This window comes from Amblyomma maculatum, chromosome 9 (genome assembly GCF_055883805.1).
Source record: "Amblyomma maculatum isolate TAMU_Amacu chromosome 9, ASM5588380v1, whole genome shotgun sequence".
NCBI lineage: Eukaryota > Metazoa > Arthropoda > Arachnida > Ixodida > Ixodidae > Amblyomma > Amblyomma maculatum.
In genome coordinates, this window is record NC_139352.1 from 5,499,563 (window position 1) to 5,527,496 (window position 27,934).

General features: G+C 47.4%; 1 protein-coding gene across 1 annotated transcript in view; it reads right to left on the minus strand.

Moving 5' to 3' along the window:
- The window catches only part of LOC146178153 (uncharacterized), a 42,724-nt gene extending 23,861 nt beyond the window's left edge, over positions 1-18,863 (minus strand). Inside the window, exons 1-3 of the mRNA XM_084579709.1 lie at positions 18,680-18,863; positions 12,587-12,836; positions 12,302-12,525 (exon numbers count right to left, since the gene is read on the minus strand). Coding sequence (XP_084435835.1) covers positions 12,302-12,525; positions 12,587-12,836; positions 18,680-18,751 — 546 coding nt within the window. The 5' untranslated portion in view covers positions 18,752-18,863. The remainder of the gene's footprint in view (positions 1-12,301; positions 12,526-12,586; positions 12,837-18,679) is intronic.
- Positions 18,864-27,934: the final 9,071 nt, after the last annotated feature.

A 27,934-nucleotide genomic window follows, 5' to 3' on the forward strand; every position in this document is an offset into this window, starting at 1 on the left:
CCACATCAAAGGATCTTGACAGTGATCGACTCCAAGCACGTGTTGTGCAACCGGAGCAGTGAAATGACCGCTCACAAGATGAACTGAAGATGTTTCCATAGACGGAGCTCATACATATTTGTTGCCGAATTTCTCCTACACACAATTGTTCCGAATCACTTTTACCTGCAGCGATTCTGGCAAGGTCCTTTGATGTGGAATGGGCTGATTTTGATCGCGGTCGCTTCGCGAATCGAGCAAAGCGGATCACGACGTTAGCAGTGGATGTATACAGGTACAGAGCGTTCGCTGACAGTCGGTGGGAAGAATAGGGTCCTCATAAAGGCAACTGACCCGATGGTCAAGCCTCGCCTGATAAATAATTTTAGTATGGTTCCTTACTTTCTGTTTTCGTTATTTCTTTTCAAGCCAAATAATGAGCAAGGAAAGTCTCGAGGAGAGAGTTGCCCACTGAAACAGTGCGCATGCGCACTCGCTCACAAGGCGACCGCTGTGGCCGCTTGGAGGCGCCTGGGCGACTCGCAAGCGGTGCTGCTAAGTGGCCCATTTCTGGCGTCATTAGTCGGGGAAACCGTGGACCGGACTGAAACCTAATAATGCTAATGGGAGGCAATTTGGCGTGCTCCCTCTGTCTCTGCCGCCGCGGCGGCGGAAGCGCGTCCCGTGCGTGAGCGCCGAACAGGAATTCGCCCCCGTCCACCCCCTCTTCGCTATCGAGAGCCGCCGTCGTGCACTACGTATAGCTCAGTTGTTCCCACTTAGACGGCCCTCGAACGTTGTACAGCAGTTCACGAGCAGCCACAGGTGAAAAAGCAAAGAGAACATCCGATTGTAAATAACAAAAGGGAGCACTGAAGAGACACGACATCCCGGCGGGCTTCTAGTCAGCTTCACTTCGGCCTCAGTGTTGCCTCGCTCATTCTTTTTTTTTTTTTTTTGCGATTCTGATGTGCAGTTCCGTCCTGCTCCAAACAGCGTTCACGAGCTAACTGACCGCTTAGTTGATAATTCCGTTGTTGCTTCCAGCGCAGCCCAAATGACATCCTAAATAACGCATATTTTAAATTCAAAACACTGGAAGGGAACAAACGACTGCCGGGGAGAAGGCATTTGAGCCGCCTGGAACAATTTTCTATCCTTTCTTGCGGCTTCGAATGTTGTAGCTGCAGCGATTGTTGCCCAAGCTTTTAAGATATATGGAGGTCCAGCAAATTTTGTTCGTGGTGCGCGTGCCTTCAGCTCACATGAACACGCATGCAAGGGAAAAAAAAAAGAGTAAGGTGTCAGAAAGGCGCGGTCATTAAGGGTTCGACCCTTGTCTGCGTATAATGCGAGCCTTCCTTTTGGGCTACGTAAAGAGGCCTTTTACGGCGCTGTTTCAAAACGCTAGAGGGAAAATTATGCTCGAATGAGTGAGATCCGTAATCTTCTGTGCCAGACGCATCGACCTACTCTATTCCTCCCCCAAACTTGTCTCCGACCGAATCTTCACGTTTCCGCTGTGCAGTGACGGCTGTTGTGAGGCACCTTCGGACCAGAATCCAGTTGAGTTGTATGCATGAAGTTAGCGCAGAAACCTGGACGAAGACACAGAAGAGACGCATGCCACGAATGACGAGCGTTTATCATTCGTCGTATGTGTCTCTTCTATGTCTTCTTCCAAGTTTTTGCACTAACTTCTCTTATTGTAGAACCAACTATAGTTCGACTACACGCCCAATTCAGTTGAGCGCTTGCCTGGTGTGGGGGAGAAGGCATGAGGCAGCTCTCACTCCTTCGGACTGGACGAGGTCGAAATGCCTGGCAGCGATTACTCCTTGTCTTGACAGTTAAGCTCGAGAGTAGTCTGAAGAAGGAATATGTATGAAAAATAAAAAGTTGTCTATAATTGCACATACATGTCTTGCTCGAATTCTTTGCCTCAATCAATGCCAGAAGTGCCGGGGCCAGCAGATCGCGTTCCTGCTCAAGTATGTTTCCTTTTCCTTATGTTTTCTCTTGTGAAATCTATTTCCTGTTCATAACATTTCGTCTTTCCGTATGATCTTTTCCGCACTGAAAAGCAATTCAACCAAACGAAAAAAAAAAAGGAAGTTGCATCACAGCGGATGTACATACCTTATACCGTCCACAAGTGAACCATCCCCAATACCCAATTCATATCCCGTGGCACCTATACCCAATGCTTTCTTATTGGGGTCCTTGTTCAGTCCAAATATGAAAGTATTATTTCCTCGACTCTTATTTATCATGCAGTCGAGAAAACCAAAATACATAAAAAGCATATTCACGATTTATGCTATCTAAAGACGCATGGGCTGTAGTAGGATAAAACTGAAAAAAAAAAAAAAAAAAAGGAACAGAAGTTGCTAACTATGAGCAGAGGTACGCGAAGTGTGTATTACTCCGCTGAGCTGTTAACAGGATAACATTCTGACATTCCTCTGTATCAAACAAGCCAGAATAATCGAAATCCTTGAGCTTATAATTTGGTCTGATGGTTAGCTTTTTAGTTTTAGCTAGGCAACCAAAAGATTCTTAACAGCGAACTACTTTTTGTCACGGAGGAATTGTGTGGGGCGGTTACTGCAGACGTGAGTTGTATCTATTACTACAACCATACAGCAGTGTGGAATGACTGGAAAAGGCTATCAAACGGGAGGAACTGCTTTTTGGTCTTCAGCGTGCTTCGTCGAAGAACAGATTGCGCATGATCTAGGCCATCCTAAGTAAAAACCGACAAAACACCCAGGAGATAAGGCACATAAATTGCCTATGACAATCTCGAACAATGTAGAGCCAGCTGCGTGGGGCCCACACGTAACCATATAAATCTGATAGCATCTCTTGCGATGCACCAAACTATAAATTGCTGCACGCACATGGGTTCGTGCTCGAACAAAATAGATGACAAATCTCTGCGGCATTAGCCTCTTGTTAAATAATTACGAATCACCCTAACGCATTTATAACTAAAATAAAACAGGGCAAAAATAAACAACTATAGAAAGCAAGAAATGAATTTTTACTACTCTGCAATAGCGTTCGATCGTATGCTGCTACTCTTTTTAGTTATTCGAGGCACTCCGACGCAATGAATCAGCTTTTCCTTGTTTTGTTTTTTTATTATTGTTACGGGGCACTCCCCCGTGACGTGACCCAGTGACGTGACCGCTAAGTTGCTCCAAGACGAGGTAGGGACCCACGTAACGGGGCATGAATTTCTCGCACAGGCCCACACGGCGGGCCGGGAGCCAAAGGAGGACAAGGGAGCCTGGCGGATAGCGTACATCTCGATGGTGATTATCGTAACATGTTTTTGGGCCATCTAGGAAGCTCTGACGCAATCCAGAGCAATGTATAGGGCGGAATAGGCGCGTGCTATGACATCGGAAGCATGGTCTCCAGCAGGCAGCAAACTGTCGAAAGGGAGCAGAGGAGATGGTGAGTCGCGAGGTTGTATCGTGACGGGACGAATTGTGCGCATATGTGACAAAAGGCAAATTGACGTCACGATGGTGGTCAGAAACGTACATGGACAGCATGTCCGTCCAATTAAGGCGCTCAATAAGGCCATTTTGGGGGGGGCTGATAGGCCGTCGTGAAATTGTGGCGGGTGGAACATGAGCGGAGCAGGTCGTCATCAACTTTACAAATGAAGCAGGAGCCTCGATCCGAAAGTGTTGACGGGGAGCGCCATGAAGCAGGATGACGTCGTGAAGAAGTAAATCAGCGACGTCGGAGGCACAGCTGGTCGGGATAGCTCGAGTGATAGCGTACCGCATTATGTAATCAGTGTAATCTAGCTGTTTCCGGAAGTCGATGTCGGGAAAGGACCAAGGTGGCAAAGACCGACGATGGAAAATGGGTCAGGGTAAACTTCGATTGGTTGAAGGTGACCACTAGGCTGAAGCTGCGGCTCCTTCCGACGCTGGCACAGGTCACAAGCTGCAACGTAGTGGTAGAGCCAGAAAAACCGGCGTACGCTATCATACGTGCGTGACGCTCCCAGGTGCCCTGCTGCAGGGACACATTATTATTATTATTATTATTGATTGTTGCTTACTATATTAGATTTATTTTAATTCTTATTGTCATGTTTTTTTTTGTTTTTTTTTTTTTTTCACTTTTAAAGATTATTCTAACTATGGGTAACTAACCAATCAATTTCGGCTTTAGTATTGAAAATCAATCACCTGTCAAACTTCCCATCCCTTACCCAGCACTTATCGATCAACTACAGGCCTCCAGTATTCCTGGCACGTTCCGAACACTTCCGGCAACTGCTGACAACACCTGAGAACACCCGAGCCGAAAATGGGTTAAGCGCCCAACCTGGAGTACGGCGACGGCTTATCGACCAAACCAGCTGTGTATGCTGCGCGTTAAAACACAAATTCAAACCTACCAGCGTGCTTAGTGTAACTGAGGCGCACGCCGCACAACATATACAACATAATCATAACGCATACATATGCAACTTCTATGTTAGTTGCATATGTTTGCTAACATATAGAATTCCTAAGCGCCGGCTCCAGCGCTGGCATGACTTGACTCCATCGGGAACGAGTTCGTCAAATTCTCCAATTCCATTGATGATCTCGCACGGACCGAAGTAGCAGCGCCAAAATTTTCGCCCAGTCCACAGCGGCAAACGAGCGTCCACTCCCACACAGTCATCCGGCTTGTAATCGGTGTGGCGTCGGCATACATCATAGGGATGCATAGGGGTCTGTGGACTGTTAGTATCTTATAATTCATTACCGAGCTAGTCGCCGGGCTTCCTCTGCGCGCTGAAGGTAAGAATAGAAGTGACATCGTGGTACTCTTCAGTGATGTTTGGCAGCATAGCGTCCATCGTGGTCGTAGCCTCCTTCTTTGAACAATTAGCCTATAAAGGCATCATCTGAGTAGTCTCCTATATGGTGGTGTTTTATATACGCGATGATTACTATAGGGAAGGTTGGAATTCAGTCTTGTGTTCGGAGTCGACATATAAGGCGAGCATGTCAACAATCGTTATCAGACGCTTCGCAAGGACGTTGGCCTGTACCTTCCAACACCTTCCAACAGAAGTACCACTTGGCAGGGATCTTACTTAGTCCAGCGAGTCAACAGTCACCACGGTTATTCAATTGTCGCCTGACGCTGACGTTGGGAAGGGGTAAGAAGACCCCTACCAACTTGTTGAAAGGGCTTGGCTGGTTGTGGTATAGGGTAGAATAATCCGGCCGGATTTATCGGTGTTGTCTTTCGTCTTTGACGCTCACGGGAAGTTTTTACGTTATGTGTGACATCTCCGGTAGCCGCGGCCAGTGACACACGTCCTTAATCCGGCGGAGCATGTGTGAGACCCCTATAAGTTGCCTGGCGTCGGCTCGTGGTGTCAAGCCATGGAAGCTGCATGTCGACACTGGAGGCTGGATACGCAGTTATTCAGCCACAGCAGCTATGACGTCACTATGCAGCCGAAACCGAGGTGACCGCACGCCTACCTTTGCCTAGTCACGTGACAATCATGACGTCCCTCAACCGCAACTTCGCTAGAGACAAGGCACGCGCTCTGTCTAATATTCTGCTGCTACTTAGCCGGTGCTAAGGGATCGCGAAAGCTCAGCAGTCGTCATGGATGATCCAGACGTGACACCTCGTGAACTGTCTGCACCTCAGAGGTTGCGAATACGGCAGGCCGAATTCGATCATCCAGAGGGACGTAACAGAGACGGAGAGAGGCGGGTCGAGCGAAACGTGCCACTGCTTTCGCTTTGATGACTTAGGTGTGGCAGGGTTAAACCTTTGCCTAATTATTCAAATTAATTAATGGGTTTAAACGAAAGTAAAACGAAACGCTTGTCTGATGCAATACCACTGTAAAAAAGGGGGCAGGACCTCTCTCAAGCTTCCGAGCTTTTAGTCCTGTCTCCTTCTCTAATATAGAGAAAATAAAAGGCTGATTGATTGATTGATTGAATGTCACGGTATCTGTCACACTTTTTCTGTGGACACCTACACTGCGCCATAAAGGAATGGAGGAAGGTGAGTGTGAAAACAGAGAGAAAGAGGTGCCGTAGTGGCGGGCTATTGTAGCAATTCCGACCACCTGCGGATATTTATCGTGCACTGACATCGCATAGCACACGCACGCCCCCTCTGTTTCACCTCCATCGAAGCACAGCCACCTATGCCCTCTTACGTTACCGTACTGTGTACTCTTGAAGTTAGTGCGGAGGCAAGCCGTTTGCGCGTGCCTGCCCGTCTGTTAAGTACCTGCCTGAAGAATAATGTAAATCATTTATTTCTTTATTTATTTGCAGTACTTCAAATGCCTTTGCGAGACCATGAAGGACCACTGAGAATAGGCATTCTGTTGCGTCTAGGGAGGAAATTTGTGGCCCCGTTAGTTACGCAGTCGTGATCAATTAAGTCCAGACAATTGACTCATGCACGAGTTCTCGTCGTCGTCGTTGTTGTTACTTTTGCTGTACTAGATGACAAAAAAAGTTAGTTATGCCTAAGCTATGGTTAACCCTCGTTGAACTGCGAAAGCAACGACGGAAGCTCCTTTTGCCTGCTACGTTATTCCCCTATCATGCCCTATCAGTGTAAGGTGCTACATTATTGGGGACACTTAAGCTCATCCTTTAAGGGTATGACGCGAGAGCGTAAGCTACCAGCCCACATATAAAGTCCTGCTTCAACCAAGCCGTATGGAAGTGCCTGTGTGTCGTAGGGATAACGAGAATGCAAACGCTTCTGGCCGGCTCATTCTGATATCACCCTCCCATATGAAAGGAGCGACCCGAGTTGGCAGCTCCTGCCAGGTGCATATGGGCATAACGTGAATTCAAATGTCATGGCAGGCTGATTTTTTGTTCCTGACAATCCGTTTTCCAATATAGTTGTTCTTTTCAATGCCATTAAAACGCTTGTGTACAAATACTTTATTCGACAATATATAGTTGATTTCCAGGACATGACGTCCTCACGCGAGAACGCAAAATGTTGCTTTCGCATTGCACTAGGCTTTCTTCTACAATTTACGCGTGGAAACATCGCCTGTGAATTCTTGGCTTCAAAAAAAGAGTATTTTTGCGTTATTTGTGAATTGCTGCCTTTGTGATATTCCGCAACGACGACTGAACATTGCTTCGTCAATTCCAGGGACGCAATTCAGTTCAGGGATGTCTTGCAAGGGACCTTGAAAAAGCGAATTGGTTTGATTTCACAATCCATTCGAAATCTCACAGTAGCGCAATATGTTGATGTATACCTCTTGATGTGTTTTTACATATCTAATGGAAAATTAAAATGACGGAGCGGCACAGTGAATCAGTTGTTTCGACAAAATCTCATTTCTGTTAAATGATTGCTCAATTGAGGAAAGTGTATGACCAGGTCGGCTTTGAACCACAGTGGCACTCTCTCTTGGTGAAGTTATCTGCCTTACCTTCCGTCGGGTTCTCGTTTAAGCTGTATATTGAGGTTTTTTTCTGGCGTTTCATGACACCTCAGTAACTAGTGCACGTAAATATAATCCACAATTTCATTGTATAACTACTGTGTTAAAAAAAAAAAAAAGTCACAGCTGCGACGTTCTGTACACGAGAAATTTTTTCGTTGGAATCCACTGCGCTCTGAGAGCTTTTTCTTTATTTATTTTTTTCCTGGGCTCGGTGGCATATCTTGGTACCGGTGGCATATGCCAGAAAAACACTCTGCTTCAGAAGCTGGGCTCTGCCACAATATCATCATCATCATCATCATCATCATCATCATCATCATCATCATCAGCCTGATTATACCCACTGCAGGGCGAAGGCCTCTCCCATATTTCTCCACTTAACCCGGTTCTGTGCTAGCTGCATCCACTTGACCCCTGCAAACTTCTTAACCTCATCCGCCCACCTAACTTTCTGCCGCCCCCTGCTACGCTTTCCTTCCCTTGGAATCCAGTTTGTTACCCTCAGCGACCATCGGTTATCCTCTCTTCGCACTACATGTCCTGCCCATGTCCATTTCTTCTTCTTAATTTCCACTAGAATGTCGGTAACTTGAGTTATTTCTCTGACCCACTCTGCACGCTTCCTATCTTTTAATGTTACCCCTACCATTTTTCGTTCCATAGCCCTCTGGGTTGTCCTCAACTCAAGTAGAACTCTCTTGCACAATATAGTTGGGAAGAATTTTTATGCAATTATAATCTTGATAAAAATAAAGAAACAAAAATAAATTAAATTATGGCAGTGATAAAACTATTCCACGTATATCGCAATCATCTTGACTGCAAACGCAAACATTCGCAATAAGAAATTATAACCGGGATGCAACCATCACAGTTATGAAATCCAATCTTTCCCTTCCACCGCTACAATATCGCCGTAAAATTAGTTGTCTGACACTATTCCTTAAGGCACGTCATCACGTTGCGCTACACGACGATTTGATATCATTCCCTGAATGCATCTGCCGTCAAATCTATCATCGCAAGGTTGGCATCATAAAATGCCACACAAACGTTTTTCTTTTCTTCTGTCATATCTTCCCCGGACATCCGTGGAAGAGAACCGCGTCCACCCGATATTGCAGCCATTGCATACAATCAAGGATTTTCACGACGCACTAGCTAACTTTATAGCCAAACGGGCGAGTTGGTGGAACATATTGGATGGAAAAACAGCGCAAAAGACGAACACCACAGCGCTCGTCTTGTAGCTAACTTTGTTTATTCTGCATGAGGTTGATTTTGTATTGTAACTGTTTTCACTGTATTGTATTCATTGTTCTGCATACTAATTAGCCCACTCCCCACTATAATGCATTTGGCCCTGAGGGCAGAATAAATAAATAAAAATAATGAAATCAATTAAGTACAACACAATACACAAGGCTAAAAAAACAAGTGCATGCAGGCTTAAAACATGAATGTCCCACCTTATGCTCCCAATGAATATTTTTCTTAACTTACTTATTTCTGCAATGGTACTGGCGAAATTCCATTAAGTAGTAAGTTCAGAATGTCGGTGTGGTCATCCTAAATTTCTGGTATTTATGGGGCCAATATCTCTGTGCCATAATTTTTGTTTGATCGGGACATCGTTATAAAGTTTGTAGCATTTAGTATGGAGTCTTATTAACCTGACGTTGTTTTTTTTATTAGCTTTTGCGCTGCTTGTTCTGCACTGGCTTCCAGCAATAGTCTTTGTTTACACTGCGTCATTTGTAGTATGTTTTAACGCTTACGTATGGAACGGCGATTTCAGTGAACCGAGTGTCACTGAGTGTATCTTTATAAGCTCTTTGTAATGATAAAGGGCAATTTATATTTATTTTGGTCGTCACTTACCACACTAGAGAGGAGTACTGGGTCAAACGTCGATATACTACAATAAAATACAACTTTACTAAACAGCAGTGTCTAACTATAGGCAGTGGTGCGCAGCGTGTGTGACAGTGAACATAATTATTTATATTTGAGTGCACCTAACGAGCCAGGGGCACTGAAACTGTTGTGCTAATAATTTCGTTTGATGGTCAGTTATTTATGTAGTAACAGAAAAGCTATAAGAGGGACCTAATTTCCGTCACGGAGGAATTGTGTGCGTTGGTTAGAGACTTAAATTACATCCGACTATAGTGCGCGGTAAAGGCTGCACTTGACATCTGATGAAAAGAACACCCGTAGATCATTTGACACAGCAGTCTCCACAGAGGTCAGCTTCTAATGTCGAAAGAATCCCATGATACACGACGCTAAGCAATCGAATACTTGTTGAAGATGACCTCCAAAGTGAATTTCTTTACACTTCATCCGCGAGCCACAGGAAGTTTCACTGAGCGACGACAGTGCGCTCCAGCGCGTTCCGATGACAGTTGGGACAGACGCAAATCCCACCGAACATAACCTGTATGATTCGTTATTTTCAAAGCTGTGAAGGAACGATGGACACATGACGAAGGCACGAGCCGCGCGCTTACTTTAACTTTATTGCAGGTCAGCCTTAAAAATAAAAAAAAAAAAAAACGAAGCACGCAGGACAAGAAGATTAAGATGTGCTACTCGCGTTTTGTTAACTGCAATCTGTAACTGCTAAATCTAAGCCACTGTAATCTTAGTTTGTTTCTACTGCTGATATGCAGCCTCTTGTAGCGCGCAGGACGACCTTGCGCTCTTCACACTCACTGTCGTCGAAACGCGACTTTATCAGCTTTGTTGTTGTTGTTGTTGTTTTTTGTTTTCGCAGTGCAAGATACGCCAAAATTCATCTCGAATGATTGGAGCCAAGCCACACTGCTAGCACATTGTTACAGATTGTTCCAGTTTCATTTGACCGGTTTATACAGACGTTCCTATAGCGACAATAAATTGAGAGCTATGCAGATGACGTTCACAGTTCAACGACCGCCGAGCTTGCTGCTATTGGTGCGTCCAAATGAATTAGTTCATTTGCGAGCGTACCAACACGCGACAATAAATGCTGGTTTGTCCCACAAATAAAGTGAAGTGAAAGTAAAGTACTCGTGCCTGCTTCCACGCCCTTGTGTTCAAAGCGTATTTTTAATGAACTTTACCACTTTGCACCTAAATCCTGCTACACAGAAAACCATTCCAATATAATGCACCAAGGCGGCAATTCAAAGAAACGCAGGGCACCTTAGAAGTGCTTACAGCGTCAGACATCCTTTCAATACTTGCTTCCTACTGCCAATTTAAGGACGATAATTTAATTTACTCTTGTGAAGCTATGTCATTTCATCTTGTTCGTTTTCTCGCGTTGTTTCAGGTTGTCACGGTACCTGCCTATAAAGAACTGGCACTCTGCGCAAGAAGATGTAAGTCAGCGCCCCCGTGCACATGCGTCTCCGTTGCGCTGTCTCAAGAAAGAAAGCATAATAGCCTACGAGAAATGTACGCTAAATCAACGCCAGCTTCTTTCCCTTATACAGCGCTATTGGTAGGAAGGCTGCTTGCTCGACTAACCCGGCCATCTCGGTGTTTGTTACCTGCCACAAGCTCTGAAAAAGCGCATCCCCTGAGTCTATCGCACCGACTACCACAGCAACCGCATCCCCTCTCGCTGTTCCGCGCGTGTAAAGCTCGAACAGAGCGCGCCCACTCCTCTCATCACACCGGCAACCCCTCAACAACCGAAGAGGCGCATGAGACAACTGCTTCGTGGCACTCGATCCCGTTCGCAAAGTACGCCTCTAGCACAGAGCGAGCAGACCGTGACATTTTGCTCGCCGCCCAGCCGGACCACCGCTCTCGCGAGACGGGGATAGCAGGCGCGGATCGGCGGGAGCCGAGTGATCGACTGACGTTCCCTTCGGCGAAGCGCGCGGCCGTTTGTACCGGGAATGGGAGGGCGGTCATTTTTCAGCCGAGTTTGAGAGGCAAATGGGCGCTTGTTTGCGCGCCGCCAGAAAAACGACGGCGACCATGCCCTCCTGACAAATGGAAGCTGCTCGGGGGGTTACCGCACCGATCGCCGAGATGCTTCAGCAGCTGCGCCCATGCTGCCGTCGCTCTCGCGCCGTCGTTTTCACGGCGCCCGGACGGCGCCCTTTGGCACTGCTTCGGCAGCCACTGTATGTACGCGAGAAAGTACCGCCGCCGCGAGCGTCGCTTATCCGTTTCTTTTCTCCCGCCTGCTGGAGGCTGGGTCCAATGAAGTATCTCGCACTAAACGGGAGAAGCGCATCTACCTTGTGGTACTAGCGGATAACCAGTGCAGTATATCAACGAGCATGATGGCATGCCGGTGCATGCAGACACAGAAGCCGCATTTCCGGCGGAGGAAATATACATTGATTTTAGTGTATTGATATTCCCCTGTACACATGCGCGGTGAAGGTCGAGGCTGCTTGGAACCCGGAATGGATTATCTGTGTACTCACATTTCAGCGGGCGTACAAACAACCTCCAAAAACTGTGCCGCTCCTCGTAATTCAGTACGGTGTTCACGAATGTACTGGCCGTTTTTAAGAGATGACTAAAATATCATTCCTTTCCTTTTCCTGGGTACAGTATGCTCTGTTCTGACCGAAACAACAAGAAGCAGTTGCAGCGTGAATTGAGATATCTGCCTACTGCAGCTTCCCGACATAGAGCACGGTTGACCCGTACTACGATATTTTAAATGCATTTAAGAAGTCCCTCGTTATTAGTACTGTTTCAAGCTTCTAGAATACATACATCTTCAGGTTCCTTGATAAATGTTGTCGCCACGTTTATTTCGTCTCCGATTCTGTTGAACTTATCACGTACGATTCTGCCCGGAAGAGTCAGAGAAAGAGGCCTGACCTTTGCTGCGACGGGGTCCATTGGCGCACGCTTTGCCCTGAGTGCCCTCCGGGCTTCGGCCGTGGCCTTTGGCTCGGGAGGTGGGTGGTCGTGTAGGCCCTTGGCCTGGAAGAATACCGCCGACTCGGTGTGGCGCCAGAAGTGAGTCACAGGGTAGCCGCAATGGCCCCGGCACGGTTGCACCTCCAGGCGGCCCGGGCATCGCCGGTTCGGGCACGGCTTGCCTACGACGTATACGCACAACTTCTTTAAATGAAAGGGCATACTCGAAATATGCAATAATACCTTGCTGCTTCTTGCGCGCCTTATCGCAGATGGCTGGTCGCAGGTGGACCCGGTGTCCCTGGTCGGAGGTGCACCGTAGGCTGCATACGAGCACCCCGAGGCAAGACTTCTTGAGGATGTGCACATTGTGGTTGTTTGTGTTGCGCATGGCCCAACCGGAAGAGTGCCGCCGGGCCTCCTCGCAGTCTGGCCGGTACACGTAACGGCAGTGGCCATCAGCCCACTCCTGGTACTCGTCGAACACGCTCACCTGCAATCCGCAAAGTTCTTTCTCTCTCACCACATCGACAGTTCGATAAAGACTTCCACTGACGCTAAACACATGTACCGCTGTGAAAAGCACCGTATGAATAAGCTTCGATTTTACGTTAGCGCCGCTGAGGAACGTTATCGGATGAAGACAAGCGGAGTCTATTGTTTGACAGCACGAGTGAATGAACAGCCCGAAACCACGGAGGGGGTGAGTCGTAAGATAAGACTTCTGCCTGCCGCGGTGCTCTACTCTCTGTTCTCTTTAACAGCCGTCACGAAATCGACGAATGCCGTTTTGTATAGAACAGCCCCCTTGACTAAAGGCGCCCGTCAGGCGCGCCTGATTTGACACGCTGCTGACAGCTGGCGCCGCGCAGAGGTCAAAATTTGAAATGTCTCGCACAAAAGCGTGCTGCAAAGACTTCGCTCTATTTGCAAACATCTCCAACAAAGCCCCTAATCTCCTTCCCTTCAACGCTTTAAAATACTCAACGCTTGTATTAAACGCAAGAGCGTTTTCTGGTGCGGTGGTTAATTTTCTATAAATGTTGGAGAAACTGCAAATAATGACGCATATTGGAGACTTCGTTCGACTAATATATATTATTGTCCCTGTGGTCCCAAAACTGCGCTATAGATACGAGGCACACCCCGCTTAATAACCTGGAGTTACTTTGCGTGACTGAGAGTTATTTATATAGTGGCGAAGCCGTCAGAAGCTGTGCCTGTTTTTTATTGAGCTTCCGCAGAAGTTTCCCTCACGCTGTTGGCCCGGGAATACGTGATCAGTCATAGAATGTTGCATGTAGTCATCGGCCACACAGCAGCGGATACAGAATTACATCTGCAACATTGAAGATTCCAATACGACTTGCATGGTAAACGACTCGCTAAAGAAGTCACCTTACAACACTAATTGCCTCTGTATAGCCAGGACGCGCTATTTGAACTTCCGACCCGCTTTGTGAAGTGAATTTCTCGATCAGTTCGCACCCAGGAACGAAGCCACGGCTGTGACGAAGATGTGCAGCCTCTTTCAGATGCGTCGAATTGCAAATGGCGGTTACGCCTACTTTGCCGCCGTCCTGCATAGCGCAGATGAGGAAGCTTGACTGCCCATGCAACCTCATGTAGCGATTCTTCCAAATGTCGAGAAACGCGCTAAAAAGCGCTGCCTGGAGCCGTATACTCGTGCACCCAACCTTACATAACGACGAGCGTCTGCTTGCACGCTGTCCCATCCGATCGCCCACTTTTAGCGTTTTAACCTTTCCTCTTACCCGACGGTGGGGTGGGTTCTAGGATTATCATCGGTTGCCCCGCTGAATCCGCAACAGTCGAAAGGGGGAGATGCGGGGGTCAGACGTTTTTGTAGAGCTCGGGGGAGGAGTGCCGGCGTCGTGACGCCGTCTGCTCGGAGCAGTGCGTTTGCGATGGGAATCGCCCCATCCGCTGTGGAGGGTGACAAGCGGAGAGAATGCGAAAGAGCACGACAATCTCGGCGTGCTGATCTCCAGAGTTGTTCGCCGACACTAGAAAACGGCCGTCGGGGACACGCACGGCGACCACTGTGGCCGGCGCGATGGCATGGCATGCGAATTCGGTGCGTTAGCTTTATTTGGTTCCTTCGTTGGCGCAGAGGTTTCAAGATGTATACTGAGCGAGTGACTATCGAGCTTGCTAGTATAATGCGTTCTTTACTATTTTATATGAATCGGTTATTTTAGATTTTTTTTTTTGACACTCGATACACACGTACTCTGCGCTTTGCCGAAACATAAAAACAGTAATGAATAAACAAAAACAAATAAGTTACGCAGACCGCGAGAAATAAACGAGGGGAATTGGCTGGAGTACATTTGGTATAGGCAGCGTCGGGTTCCCTATAGTAGCCCGCAGATATCTCAAAAGTAACAACTGTACATTGCCATACAATTAACGGGGGTCGGGAAGGAGATGTGTGTGTGTGTGTGGGGGGGGGGGGGGGGGGGCTAACTTAAGGACTAAATAAAATAACCTAAATAGCGCAGCCAGGAGTAGCAAAGAAAGTGAATGGGTCTCCGACCTTCGGGTTCTCGTACAGGGAAGCGGAAGTTTGGGCCAATTGGTATAGTCATAATACGTACGATACTCTGAAGGCCTATCTTACGGTTTCACAAAATCGATGGTGGTTTCTCCTTCTTTCTTATTTAGCCAACATTTTTTTCAACTAGAATACAGCGTCGAAGAGAGGTTTAGCCATTATCATTATTATCATCCTCAGTCGGGCTACATCCACCGTAGGGCAAACGATGGTCTCATATTTTTGCAATTAACCCGGTCCAGTGATAGCTGCATTCCACTTGATCCCCGAAAACTTCCTAACCTCATCATCACATCTAATTTTCTGCCACATTCTTCTAAGCCTTCCTTTCCTTGGAATCTAATTTATTACCCTTAGCGACCATTGGTTATCCTCTCTTCGCACTGCATGTCCTGCCCGTGCCCATTTCTTGCTTTTATTTGCACTAGAGCATCGTTAAGCCGAGTCATTTCGCTGACCCACTCTGCGCACTTCATATCTCTTAACGTTACACCTACCATTTTCTATTTCATAGCTCTGCGTTGTCCTCAACTTAAGTTGAGTCTCCACATTTTTTTACCCAAACATCGCCCCGAAATGGGCTTTTGGACAAAACGATTTCATTAATTAGCGTTTATTTCTTGGCCCACAATGTTCTTCTCAATTGTCTTTAAACTTTACCCATATCGTGTTCCTTTCTACGGCTAAAGGCTGTCCACAACTTAAACTTCGTGGTTCATCTTCTTTCTTCTTTTTATTCACTGCGATGGCACCGTAGCTTTTAAACTGAGCTGCTAATAGGGATGTTGCGGGATCGAGTCCTCGCCGTGGCAGCCGCATTTTTATGACCTTGAACAGCAAAAACACCTGTGTGTTCTGCAATGGCAGCGGCACGTTAAATAATCCCAAATTTTGCCTCAATCTACCTGGATGGCGTTTTATTTTGTTGATATCATGTGCATCTCAGGGAAATTAAATCGCACAATGGAAAAATGCTAAGGGAAATTCCAAGGTGGAGGAATTAGAGAGAAATTACTCAGTATAATCCATCAAACACAGCTATAGCTTTCCTTTGCAGGCATACGCATGCGCATGGGTGAATGCTAACGGCTAATTATTCCTTTATTAGAAATATATTCTACCTTAAATGATTCCTCTAAACATTGGACCAACGCTGCTCCCAACTCGAATTTTGATCAATTAGCCCTGACCCAAAGATTGATCTGCTGGTCGCATCTTGTTGGTCGAGCAACTGCATGCCCTGGGACCGGGGTTCCGGGTTGGAACTACGGACACGGGCAGATTTTGCCTAAACTACGAATTTTCTGTGGCAATCGTATAGCGTTCTATCCTAATTACTTAGTAACTAAAGTAATTACTTTGTAATTAATTAGTAATTATTTCCTTGTTATAAATTCGGCATTTTTTCGCGCCACGATGTGTGCCCCATAACTGAATGCCGGTGAAATAGGGCGGTTATACAGCCCCCCATTAAGTGATAATGGCAAGCTGATATCTGACCTGTTAAGTACCTATACCTTCCAACGCTGAAATGAAGAGGAAGTGGGCATATGGGCAAGATTATGTCATAGCGTCGAAGACTATTTTGCTTGGTATAGACTTTTACGTTTCATTACTTTTGAACTCAGAAGTTGACCAACATCTGTGGAACTTTAAGTAAGCTTGAATCACTTCTCTAAATTTGCAACACACATGGGCAATCCCGCCAGTGAGTATCTACCATTCCAAAAGCGGATGAAGACAACAGCAGCAGAGCCACGTAGCATTCTGAAGAGATTACTGGTGCTATTTTGCGCAGTGACAGAGTGAATTCCAGATCCAGGTGATGATGCCGGTGAGATAATGAAATGAGCAGGGCCATGGCAGCAGTGTGCAACATGGGCAGTCAAAGATTTGCAGCCTTTGCTTTGCAGCGGGTGCAATAGAGGTTCATGACGTTTTTGATGATTTCCGCCAATACGTTACTAATGCGAATTTGGCTTACGGTAATATCTGCTTGCCCGTTATTAAAGATTATTTTTATTGTGCTTTTTTTATTGTTTCGTTCACAGAGAAAGATTTCACCCAAGACTGGCGCCAATCGTGCAGTTGACGCTTTTACGCACATCAAGGCCGTTTCGAGTGCAGCGCAAAATCAACACTCACTGACTCCACACGTCTCGGCAGAGAGAGAAACGAATAACCCGGAAAACTTGCGTTGAATGTATCGAAGGCATTTCATGCCATTGACTCGCAAGAGAAAAAAGAACGCATTTTTCGCGCGCTCAGCATCCAAGTGACACATTATCGCGTCATCTAGCGGGGTGCATCGGCGCGTGAAATAGCGGCATTTTCTCGCGGACGCACCCAAGTTCCTCCAATAGTACGATCCGTGCCCGTTCCAGACGCGCGCTCTGAACTCGTCGAAGTGACCGACGCTCAGTTGGGTGCGCCACGCACCCGCGAACCCGTCCTCGAGGGGCGTCATGTCTCCCTCTGGTCACGAGTTGAGTGACGTGCATGCGAGGAATACAGATGCACCGCCCCGCTCCTACGAATAGCACTTCCTCTGTGTGTGGCCGTAGGGAGGACAGCAGAGGGAGCGGCCTGCAACCCAAGCATAAATATGCACAAGGGGGTGGACAAGGTCTCTCTCCGTGAAAGGGGGGGAGGGGGGGGGGCGCACTAAGAAGCAGTGTGCAGGCTCACAGACAACCCGCTGGCTCGACTGAGACGAAGGAAGAGAAAAAGGATGGAGACGGGAAAATGTTTGGTCTGTTGGACTATATTGGATCACCGCTAAGCACTTTTTGAAAGAAAAAAAAAGTTTTAAATTAGCCACAAAGCCTTAACTATATACTGCGCCGGTCACCCAACGTCCTTCGTCTTTGTCCTCCGAAAGACTGTATCGAATTTAATAAACTGATCCTGACACGCAAAAGAGCTAGCAGACAGTACAGTGGGCACAGTAAGTAGTCCTTGCCTGTGTCAGAATCGTCCTTTTTGGCAATGTTAACAAGACCGTGGCGATATGTTCAACCGAAACGCATAAACGGCGCACGCATGTGGACCGCCGGGCCGGAACGTCGAGCTCCGGCATCCACGCGCAAAGCGTGCTATCATTCAGTGCGTTGCAGATGGCCCCTGGTGCGGTTAGCGGTCAAGCTCACGGCCTGACCGGATGGCGCCCATACCTACGGAGCGATCTCTGAGCCGGCAGTATGCGCCGCGTGGACACGCAGCGCACAGCCGTAACGACCGGTTGTCGACCGCGGCGGCGTCTATTACGCGTCGGGCCATCCCTCGGGGAGGACTCGAAGGTGCGCCGCTCATCGCGCCTCTTGTCAGACCACCCCGCGCTTCTGGTTTTCGTGCGGCCACCGCGGGAGAGCGCCGCCGTTCAAGGGGCCAGATGAAGTGCGAATAGGAGCGAGGCTCGAAGTCAATATTTGTCCGGGGCACGAAGAAAGGTGCCGGCGTGCTGCCTCGTTTGTCTTGAACGCAGGCAGATACTGAGTCTGCGCGCAGTCTCGAGGTGTCCCACAGAATGCGGCGCTAAACCTGCTTGTCGTCGGCCGTGGCGTAATAAAGTGTCAAAAACAACACCCTCGTACTGTTAGTCCAGTTTGAAAGGAGACGGTCTAGGTGCGATAACCCTACGCTAGATAATAAAGCCGATTGCCTTTGACAGTCAGCGTCAAATCGGAGAAACATGCGCCTCATGTCCTGGATGACCAGTGTACCAAGATACATGCCCCTTTGTTCAGCTTCCGGCGTACCTTGGGCACGTGGCTGTCGTTGATGTCCCAGTCCGCCTGGTGGCCCGGCCCAGCACTACAGGCCTGGACCATGGCCACGTCCCTGTGCCCCGTGGCTGCAGTTGGCGTCGCCTCCTCCGCTGGGCCTGCGTTGATCCACTGCAACGCGACGCCTGCTCCGGCCGTCCTCGGGAGCCGCCGCTGATGAGTGCGATGGCACTGCCTGCAGGGCACAGGTCGATCATCACCTTTTATCATAAACGGTGCTGTCGCCCTCGGGTGGGAAGCGATAAAGGCTCATACTGACAAGGTAGCGTCCAAATTCTCAAAAAGATTTCTTATAACGACATAGGGAACAGCCAAGGGACTCATCAAAATATCCTGCGACTCAAGTTTTATGACAGATGTTTAAGTGAAAACGGAGAAGCGGCTTTACGTGCGGGAGATGATGAAATCACAAGAGGCATGAAGTGGTGAAACGAGCTGTGAAGCATGTAACTCAGACTTCTATATAGCGCTGAACAATAATGGGGTTCAGCAATATTTTTCTGTGAAATTTTACAGCTAGGAATCGCGAGAGGGGAATGCGTTTGCCGACTCTCGTTGTGGTGGAAAGTTTCGCCCTAAGTGCCTGGCGCGGCAGTGTTATTAATGGCTCCCGCTTGCCGACGTTCGTTGCGGATAGCACGTACACTTTACCATACAGCAGTAAGCTACATTATGTGAAAAACCACCTGATATAATTCCTGCTTAACCAAGCCGTACGAATGTTTGGTTTGGTTTATGAGGTTTAACATCCCAAAGCGAATCAGGCTATGAAAGATGAATGTGCTTGCGTGCTGAAGAGGCATGCTGCGTGTCTGAGTCGAAATGTAAGGGTCTTGGAAGTCTGGCTTGTGACCTCGCCCTCCCATCTGAAAAGAGGATCCAGGGTTGCCAGCTCCTGCCAATATCGACCATATCGACAATGTAGTAAGGCCGCGTGATGACACGCAACTCGCCGACCAATCAGTGTCTGGTCGTGTCACGGGCCATGACCGTGACTTTCAGCGCACAAAGTAGACAGTGCCGACACCGGAATTTGTGGAGAACGGGGCCTTTAACGCTATCGCGTTAAAATGAGGTGTGTTAAGCAAGGAGGGCAAATTCATAGGCACCACACAGGTCGTTTCCGGCAACGGGTGGGCATAAACATGGTTAAGTGCACAGCATAGCGATTATCTGCAGACTCTAAATGTAGGGCAACACAGACCACGTGCTCTGTCGTCACACGTGCAAGTGCTTGAGTGCGAAAGGCGGTCAAGTAATTGCGCGATAATCCGCCGAGAACATGGAAGGGTACCAGAAGAAGGTGCGAACGGCTGGTTAGTATACATATTGAAAAAAAGAATGAAACAGCGCTAAGGAAGACGGGTAAAGAGAGGAAAAGCGCAAGTGATTATCCCTCTCTTGTCCCGTCTACCTTTAGCGTATATAGCTTCATTATTTTGTTCAGTGTGGGAAGGTATGAGTTGAAAAATATGCAAATGACATCATAAAGCACTATCTCAGCAGCTGTGGTATTTTGCACCACACGAAAAGAACTTCAAAAATTCGGCGCTTATGGAGTCAAGGAGCGTTTTCACAAAAATAATCATTTGAATGCTGGCCTAAAACTAACTGACACAAGAAATTCCGTAGGCTATACGCACACGTCTAGAACTTACATGCTTGAGTACCCAAGCGGCGGAAACACTCTTCCCTTCAGAAGTGGAGTTCATGTGACCCGCCACTGTTGTGTTCGGTTAGACCGGCTTTAAAAAAAAACGGAGGTCATGACATGCTTCTATGTATACCTTCTCGCAGCTCCGCCAATGTCCCTGCAGACCCAGCAGCATTCCAATCAATGCTCTGCCTTCTTGTGCGGCCATAAGGCGCGGCAACATCTTTTTGGTGCTTTCAGCACTCAGAGCTAAAAAAGACGGTGCGCAATATCAAGAAGGATGACAGGACAAAGCGCTGAACTATCAATATTTATTTCGAGAAAAGTGAGCCCGTATTAAAGAGGTGCTCTATCAGGCCAAGTGACCGCGGCGAAACGAGAACCAAGAGAGAAAAAAGCACACCAGGACAGAAACGCGCCTGTTTTAAAAAAATAAATAAAAACAAATTTAGATCATGGCCACAATATGATAACTTAAAGGCAAGCTGAAACACTTTTAGAAAAAAAAAGAGTTCTGCGCGACATTTTATAGTGTTTTGTACGCTGAACAAAGACTATCATGCTTAAAAATGGTAGAAATGAACGCAAACGGGAGTTTTTACAAGAAAAGGAGCACCAGCGGGTTCGCCCTCAAAGCAAACGCGGCTGTTGTCCGTATAGTTGATAGGGCATATCACGACTTCATTCTCGGTATGCCTTGTCGGCGCCGGTGGCGCTGCTGAGTGCGCGTTGCTTGGTGTGACTTGACAGCTCGATTTAAAATACGGTTGATTATTCTAACAATCTAAAACAGCTTGGACACTTACCGTACGCGTTCGAGTAAGACGCTGTCGAGTAAGTCAGCAGCGAAGCTAAGTGAGCACATTTGCGCGAGTCGGAATTTAGCTCCGAGTGCGAAAAGTGCGCAGCTTCCCTTTACATGCAAAATCCCGTTTAGGCAGCAACAAGTCACACTGTATAAAGTGCAATCCTAGTCCACGTTTATACAACCTTCGAGTATCGCCCAACGACAAACGCACTGCAATCTTTGCAGCTTCCGTGGTGTGCTGTTCAACGCAACGCTGCAAAATGGTCGCTGCAGCATGAAATCAGACAAGTTCGAAAAGTCTGCAGCGCCGATGTTCACTGCAACACTGCCGGCAATGAGGGCGGGCACTACTCCGCGGTCGTCGATAGGCATATTGTTTCGCATCGACGCCACGGCAGACGACGCTTTGGGATTGAGCAGCGCTGTAGTAAACGGCCTACTCATAGAACTGACTCACTGCCAATCCCTTTGTTTCACAATTAAATAATGATATCATTAGGTACGACGCCGCCTTAGCCGAGGAGTTAATGTATGCAAGAAGATCGAATGAGGAGCGAAGCACCGCGCGATGACTGCTGCTACACAGCTGCAAAGAGAAACTTCCTTGTAACGCAGTTATCACTCCTGCCAGCATCTCGGCACGGATCAGCGATCCTCAACAAGGATTAATTTTTGACATTCCGTTAACCCTGGGCTTATTATTTAATATAACAATAAGTTTTACCACGCTTTATATGTACATTGTTGTGTTATCCTTTGTATTCGCTCTGACATGCAGCAGCTCTTGTTTGGCTGCAGCGCATTGGAACCCACAGTCGAGAGCATGCGCATTGACTATGGAAGCGGCCCGCTGAAGGCGGTCCTCCATTTCCCCAAGGCTTACCTCGGTGGTCCAAATTGTAATGTCGTCTGCACATAATGCATCTCGAGTGCCTTTCACCCGGGCCAGCTGGCTTAAGCGTCAGAAGAGCGAGCGGCGCGGAGGTCGTGGATCTTCTTCCTCTTCTGAGAAGCAGAGTGCACTGTGTCCAGCGGGCCATCTCAAGAGTGCTATGATCGAGAAACGCAGAACTCGTGGCTCTTTCTGCTCTGAGAAATTTCCCTTGGCTCGTGACTCTCTCGTGACTCGGCACCGACGTCGATGCCGAGTCACGATCGAATTCTCTCGAATTATTTGCCTCAGTATATCGCAAGGACCCTTAAACAGCACGCTTAAACAAACGCTTAAAGACATAATTGGAACGCTGGCTCAAATTATGCCTCAGGAAGTATTGTAATCACCCTTAGAATTTTTTTTTTTTTTTGCTTCAGCCACGTCAGGTTGGTTTAGATCAGAGCTGAGCATTTGACCTAAAAAACTGCAACTTCAACCCCAAGTGAAATTCCAGGATCTCACTCAACCGCAACCTCACAAGTTGAGGTTGAGGTCTCCTGAGGCGTGCCCTCAACTCACTTTTCCAGATGGTACCAGCGACCATAACCTCACCTCAAACTTTCATTGTGAGGTTGAGGTCGGACGCTGGACGCCAAAAAATAAACAAAATAATAAAATGTCAGCGAATGATTTCTTTACGAAACCATCAAATGAAAATCCACCTGTTGAGCATTATCCTCCAGCCAATTATCTATAACGGTGCCGTGTGACAGGAATGGCATTTAGAGCTCCAAGGGGATGCTCAGATACCTTGAGCATAGGATTGAAAAGAAAGGGAGGCCGTGGCAGTGTGAAACCCAATTGGAAAACATTCAAAGGCATGTGAGATGTGGCGTTTCATCAGGGTGTTCATTATTTTCGGCTTATTTTGATAATTAACCAATATTAATCATATATGTTCTAAATTATCACTCTAGAATCGAATGCGTTTCGTTACGCTGTTAAGAGGGTTAAGAAATAACCAGTGCAATGTTTGCTACCAGCGTGCCTCCTGGATAACCATTTTTCCGGCCTTTACGGAATGCCCACGAAATTCTAAAATATACCATGTGACTTCGCGCACACTGCATTTATACAAAACGTATTTGGCGGGGCTCAAGAGTCCTACCACGTGTTTTTGAAGCTGCGCCACTCAGTTCGAGCCTTCAGCTTGAGGGTCGGTCAGTGGCAGGCGGTATAGCTGGCAGCTAACATACCCGAGCTCTAACTGGCGGCAGGGTTGCCTGACATGCACTACGTTTGGCAGGAGCTGCCAACTCGGGTCGCTCCTTTCATATGGGAGGGTGATATCAGAATCAGCCTGCCAGAATGGTTTGCATTCTCGTTACCCCTACGACAGGCAGGCACGTCCATGCGGCTTGGCTGAAGCGTGGCTTTATAGCCTGGTAGCTTAAGCTCTCGCGTCATACCCTTAAAGGATGAGCTTAAGTGTCCCCAAAAATATAACACCCTAAACCGATAGGGCGTGATAGGGGAATAATGTAGCAGCTTCCGCTTCTATCCAGGTTTAACCAGAGCTAAAGGACAGAGTTTTTCCTTGCATTACTTGGGCTTTCTGAAAGGCTGATGGGGGGAAAAAAAGAAAAAGTGTGGGATCCGTTGGTAGAAAAAAACTGATCGGTTCGTTTCTTAGTCCGCTCGGTTACTTAACTAGAAGCATTTGACTGATAGTAAGTAAGACTAATCAATAGATAATCCTATCAAATTACAGAATAACAAGAATTGAAGAACATTTCAAGCAGTACGACGCTGCCGAACGTATATATCGGCCTTTAGCTCCATCGAAGAGGGCACACCTCGATGGTAGCATTGCTACGTAAATTTATCGGCTTGAAATAGTTTCTGTTTACTCGATTTTAATTACTTCTTTTTATTTTTAGTGTACTTTTTATGATGTGATCAGGTGATATGCATGAGGTCCCGTGATAGGTACACTGTCTCGACTGTGAGGTAAACACCTGTCGCAACGGCAATGTCAAGTATCGATTACGGCATCACCCCAAACTCGCTGAATGTGTGCAGTAGAGACTACGCTCTAAAAAATCCGAGGAGCGCCACACGACGGGAAACAATATGGTAACTGCACCTAGCTTCTGCGGTTATTCTTCGATAACGCTGCGTGGAGCACTCTGCATATATACAAATGCATGTAGCGAACGTATGCTATTAGATACGTAATGGCGCATGCTGTGAATTTTGACCGCTTGGAGAATTCTTGCGGATGATTTGCACCTGAAGGACCCTGTAACTCCCATGGTTCCTGGAAGGCCTCGCGTAAACTTTGGTCAGTACATGATATGTTGCTACAGTGCCACCATTTTTTGACATTCTAGATGAAGATATGCATACTGACAGGACTTGATAGTTATTTTGTTTTTGTTTTTAGGGGGGAGGGGGGGGGGGGTTGCGTGGAGCCTCAAGAAAATATAATGAAAAGCTTTTTCGTCAGATTTCCTCACACATTCATATATTTTATAGTGCAAATGCATCAGAAGCACGTCGTCAAGAAAATGCAGTAGGCAGTGTCCGGCTTGCCACTTCCACTGTTTATGCACGAATCATCCACCTTTTATGGGTTGCAGGTGCTGTTACGACCGTGCATCCGCATTTGCGCGCTCTATTGTTCGCCTGTGGGCATGGAAAAGTATTGTGAATATGTGGTGATGGTCCAATGGCTCTAAGTGAGCCTGTTTCCAGGAATCCTGTTTTGTAAGCCTGTTTTGCTTTGTGGACAACCTGCAAATGCCAAATTGACCCTGTCAAGAGAACGTCTGGAAAAACACAAAGAAACGTCCCCCTGCGGGAAATAGCAGGAAGTGCTTTCTTTTGTTCACCCTTCCAGTCGAGAAGGGCTATCGTCCAGTGAGGAATGTCTACTTTCCTAAGGAGACGACAGAGTGACATTTCCGCTGACGTGCAGGACAAGAAAGGAGCATGACGCATACAGCCATTAAGTGATTTCCCAGGAATGCAGGAAAGATTTGCAATTGTCGAAAACGGACAATGCTGGGAGCGGATGCGGCGCCACGTGCACTCGGGTTTCTGAGAAGTAAAACCACTTGTCAGAACCAGCCTGTGGTTTCTTTGCTGAAGAATAGAAATGTACCTCCTCTCCTCGCCGTTCCCAAGCTTTTCCCGCCAACAAGTGATCACGCCCAACGAATGAATGCCGGACCAGTCAGTGCTTCAGACCATCAGTGCAGTGATGTGTTCGATTGGATGCCGATACCTGAGGGGCGTGCCCTGGATTTGGTTGGTCAGCATCTTCAGAGAGGGGCTGGACATAGGGGGTTTTAAGGACGCTGCAGAGCACGAAATGTCGCTCTGGGCCCTGGGTAAACGGCTCATCCAGTCGCTTCTTGCTATGAACTCTTAACGCTTGCCATTTTGCTGATGTACCCTTCATTTTCTTGTAAATAATCTTGTAAATAAGTTTTCCCAAAGTGCCAGTAAACCTGCTTGTACATATTTCACCAACTTCGAAGATTCAGTCCTTCTTCAACCCCGAGCCTCTGCACGCTACCAAGTGAAGGCCGGGACGACGTAGCCCCAGCGTCACGACAACTGGTGATCAGCGGTGGGATCTGAATCTACAAGCACAACGACTGGTGACCAGCGTTGGGATCTGAATCTACAAGCCACAACATCTGATGACTGGAGGTGGGATCTGGATCTACATGCTACAACATCTGGTGATTCGAGGTGGATCAGAATCTGCAAGCCACAACATCTAGTGATCGGAGGTGGCATCTCAAGCAACAAGCAGGAGCAACAATCGGCCAACAAGAAAGCAGCTCGGAACATCGATCGCATGTGTGGGTGAGTGCTTGGCTTTTCTTCTGATGTGGACCAGGTTCTAGAACAGGGTTAGATTTTAGAACTGGTAAAAAGTGTTGAAACGCCTTTAGGTTTGGTAGTTTGCACTGTTGTTTTGGAAGTAGCCGACACTCGGAGCGATCATGGACCTACAAAAGCTGCAGAAACCGGAACTGTTGCAATTGTGTGAGGAATTGGGAATTGATACAAGTGGTTTGGCACGAAAACCCTTGATTATAAAGGCAATCACTGATCTGGGAACCGATGATGAGGAGCTCAGTGAAGCATGGAACCTCATCGGTCAAAAAAAGGAGCAGCTCAGACAGCAGAAAGAGCGGGAAAAAGAGGAAAAGAGGCGTGAGCGTGAACTTGAGAGGGAAAAAGAGGAAAGGGAGCGCGAACGTGAGTGGGAAAAAGAGGAAAAGAAGCGTGAAAGAGAAGCAAAAAGGCTGGACCAAGAAATTGAGCTCCGGAAATTAGAACTAGAGTTGAGCAAGAGGTCGGGCAATTGTCCCCAGCTAGCGGTACCTCTTCTCAACAAGGAGGCAGATTTCAAGATGTCAAAGTACATGCAGCCATATGTGATATCAGGGGATATCGGTCTGTATCTGGCTAACTTTGAGAGAACCTGCGAAAAACTGTCCTTCCAGCGAGACACTTGGTCTCAGAGATTATTGACGGTTCTGCCCTGCGAGGCAGCGGAGGTTGTCGCGCGGCTAAGCAAGGAGGACGCGGACAACTACGAGAAGGTCAAAGCTTGCCTTCTGAGAAAGTATAGGCTTAGCGCCGAGGCGTTCAGACAACGTTTTCGGAACGCTACTAAGTCCAGGGACGAGAGTTACCCTGAATTCCTGTACAATTTAAGAGTTAATTTGGGCGAGTGGCTAAAGAGCACTGATTCCTACAGTGATAGGGACGCTGTAGTCGAGCGAATTCTTTTGGAGCAGTTTTATAACTGCCTCTCAGAAAAAGAAAGAAATTGGTTACAGGACCGAGGCGACATTAAGTCGGCAACTGAAGCTGCTGAACTTATTGAGGAGTATGCTTCGCGCCGACAATTCAGCAACCCAGCAGTGGATAGGCCCCGCAATCCCAAGTTCAGTGTGAATAACCGTCAGAAAAGGCACTTTGCTAGATTTGCAAACGAAGAAAGGAAGGCTTCTTCAGGCAAACGCCATAGAAAGGACGGCAGTGAGAAAAGTGGGGAAGTGACCAACGCGCAGAACACAAAGAACAAGCTTGGGGCTAGGAAGCCGCTCACATGCTTTAGGTGTAATGAGCAGGGTCACATTGCCGTCAACTGCCGGAAAGAAAAGTTTGTTTTCTCGTATGTCAGTGACTGCGATGAAAATATGCAGCTTTTGGAACCTTACATGCATGACCTAGTAGTCAACGGGAAGCCTTGCAAGGTACTGCGCGATTCGGCCGCAACGATGGATGTTGTCCATCCGGCGTATGTGTCGCCTTCCGACTATACAGGACAGTGTGCATGGATCCGACAGGTAGCTGAGGAACAGAGTGTGTGCTTGCCGATCGCGAACGTGGTCATCGAGGGCCCTTTCGGCGAATTAACAACCGAGGCTGCCGTTTCAGGAAAGCTTCCTAAGTGCTATCCGTATTTGTTCTCCAACAAATCGGACATGCTACTGCGAAAGAGGGGCATCCTTTTCGGAGACAGAGTTGTGCAAGCCTTAACACGTTCAAAGGCGCGAGAACTAGCTACACTGCTCATTCCAGAAAAATCCACAGCGGAGGAAACGGCAGTTAAAACAGTGGTAAATGCGGAAGATAGCAGGTCAGAAAACTTTGAGAGCGAGGCATCTCAGATATGTCAACTTGAAAGGGAGCTTGATGAGACGCGGAATGAGGACGTTCTTGAGAGTAACCTCTTGCCGCCAGTGTCTAGTAATCTCACGAGACTTTTAAGTGGAACCCGAGAGGACTTAGCTATGGAGCAAGCCAATGATCCCAAGAATAAGCTCGAAGTACAGTGGGAAGGACCTGCTAAAGTCGTTG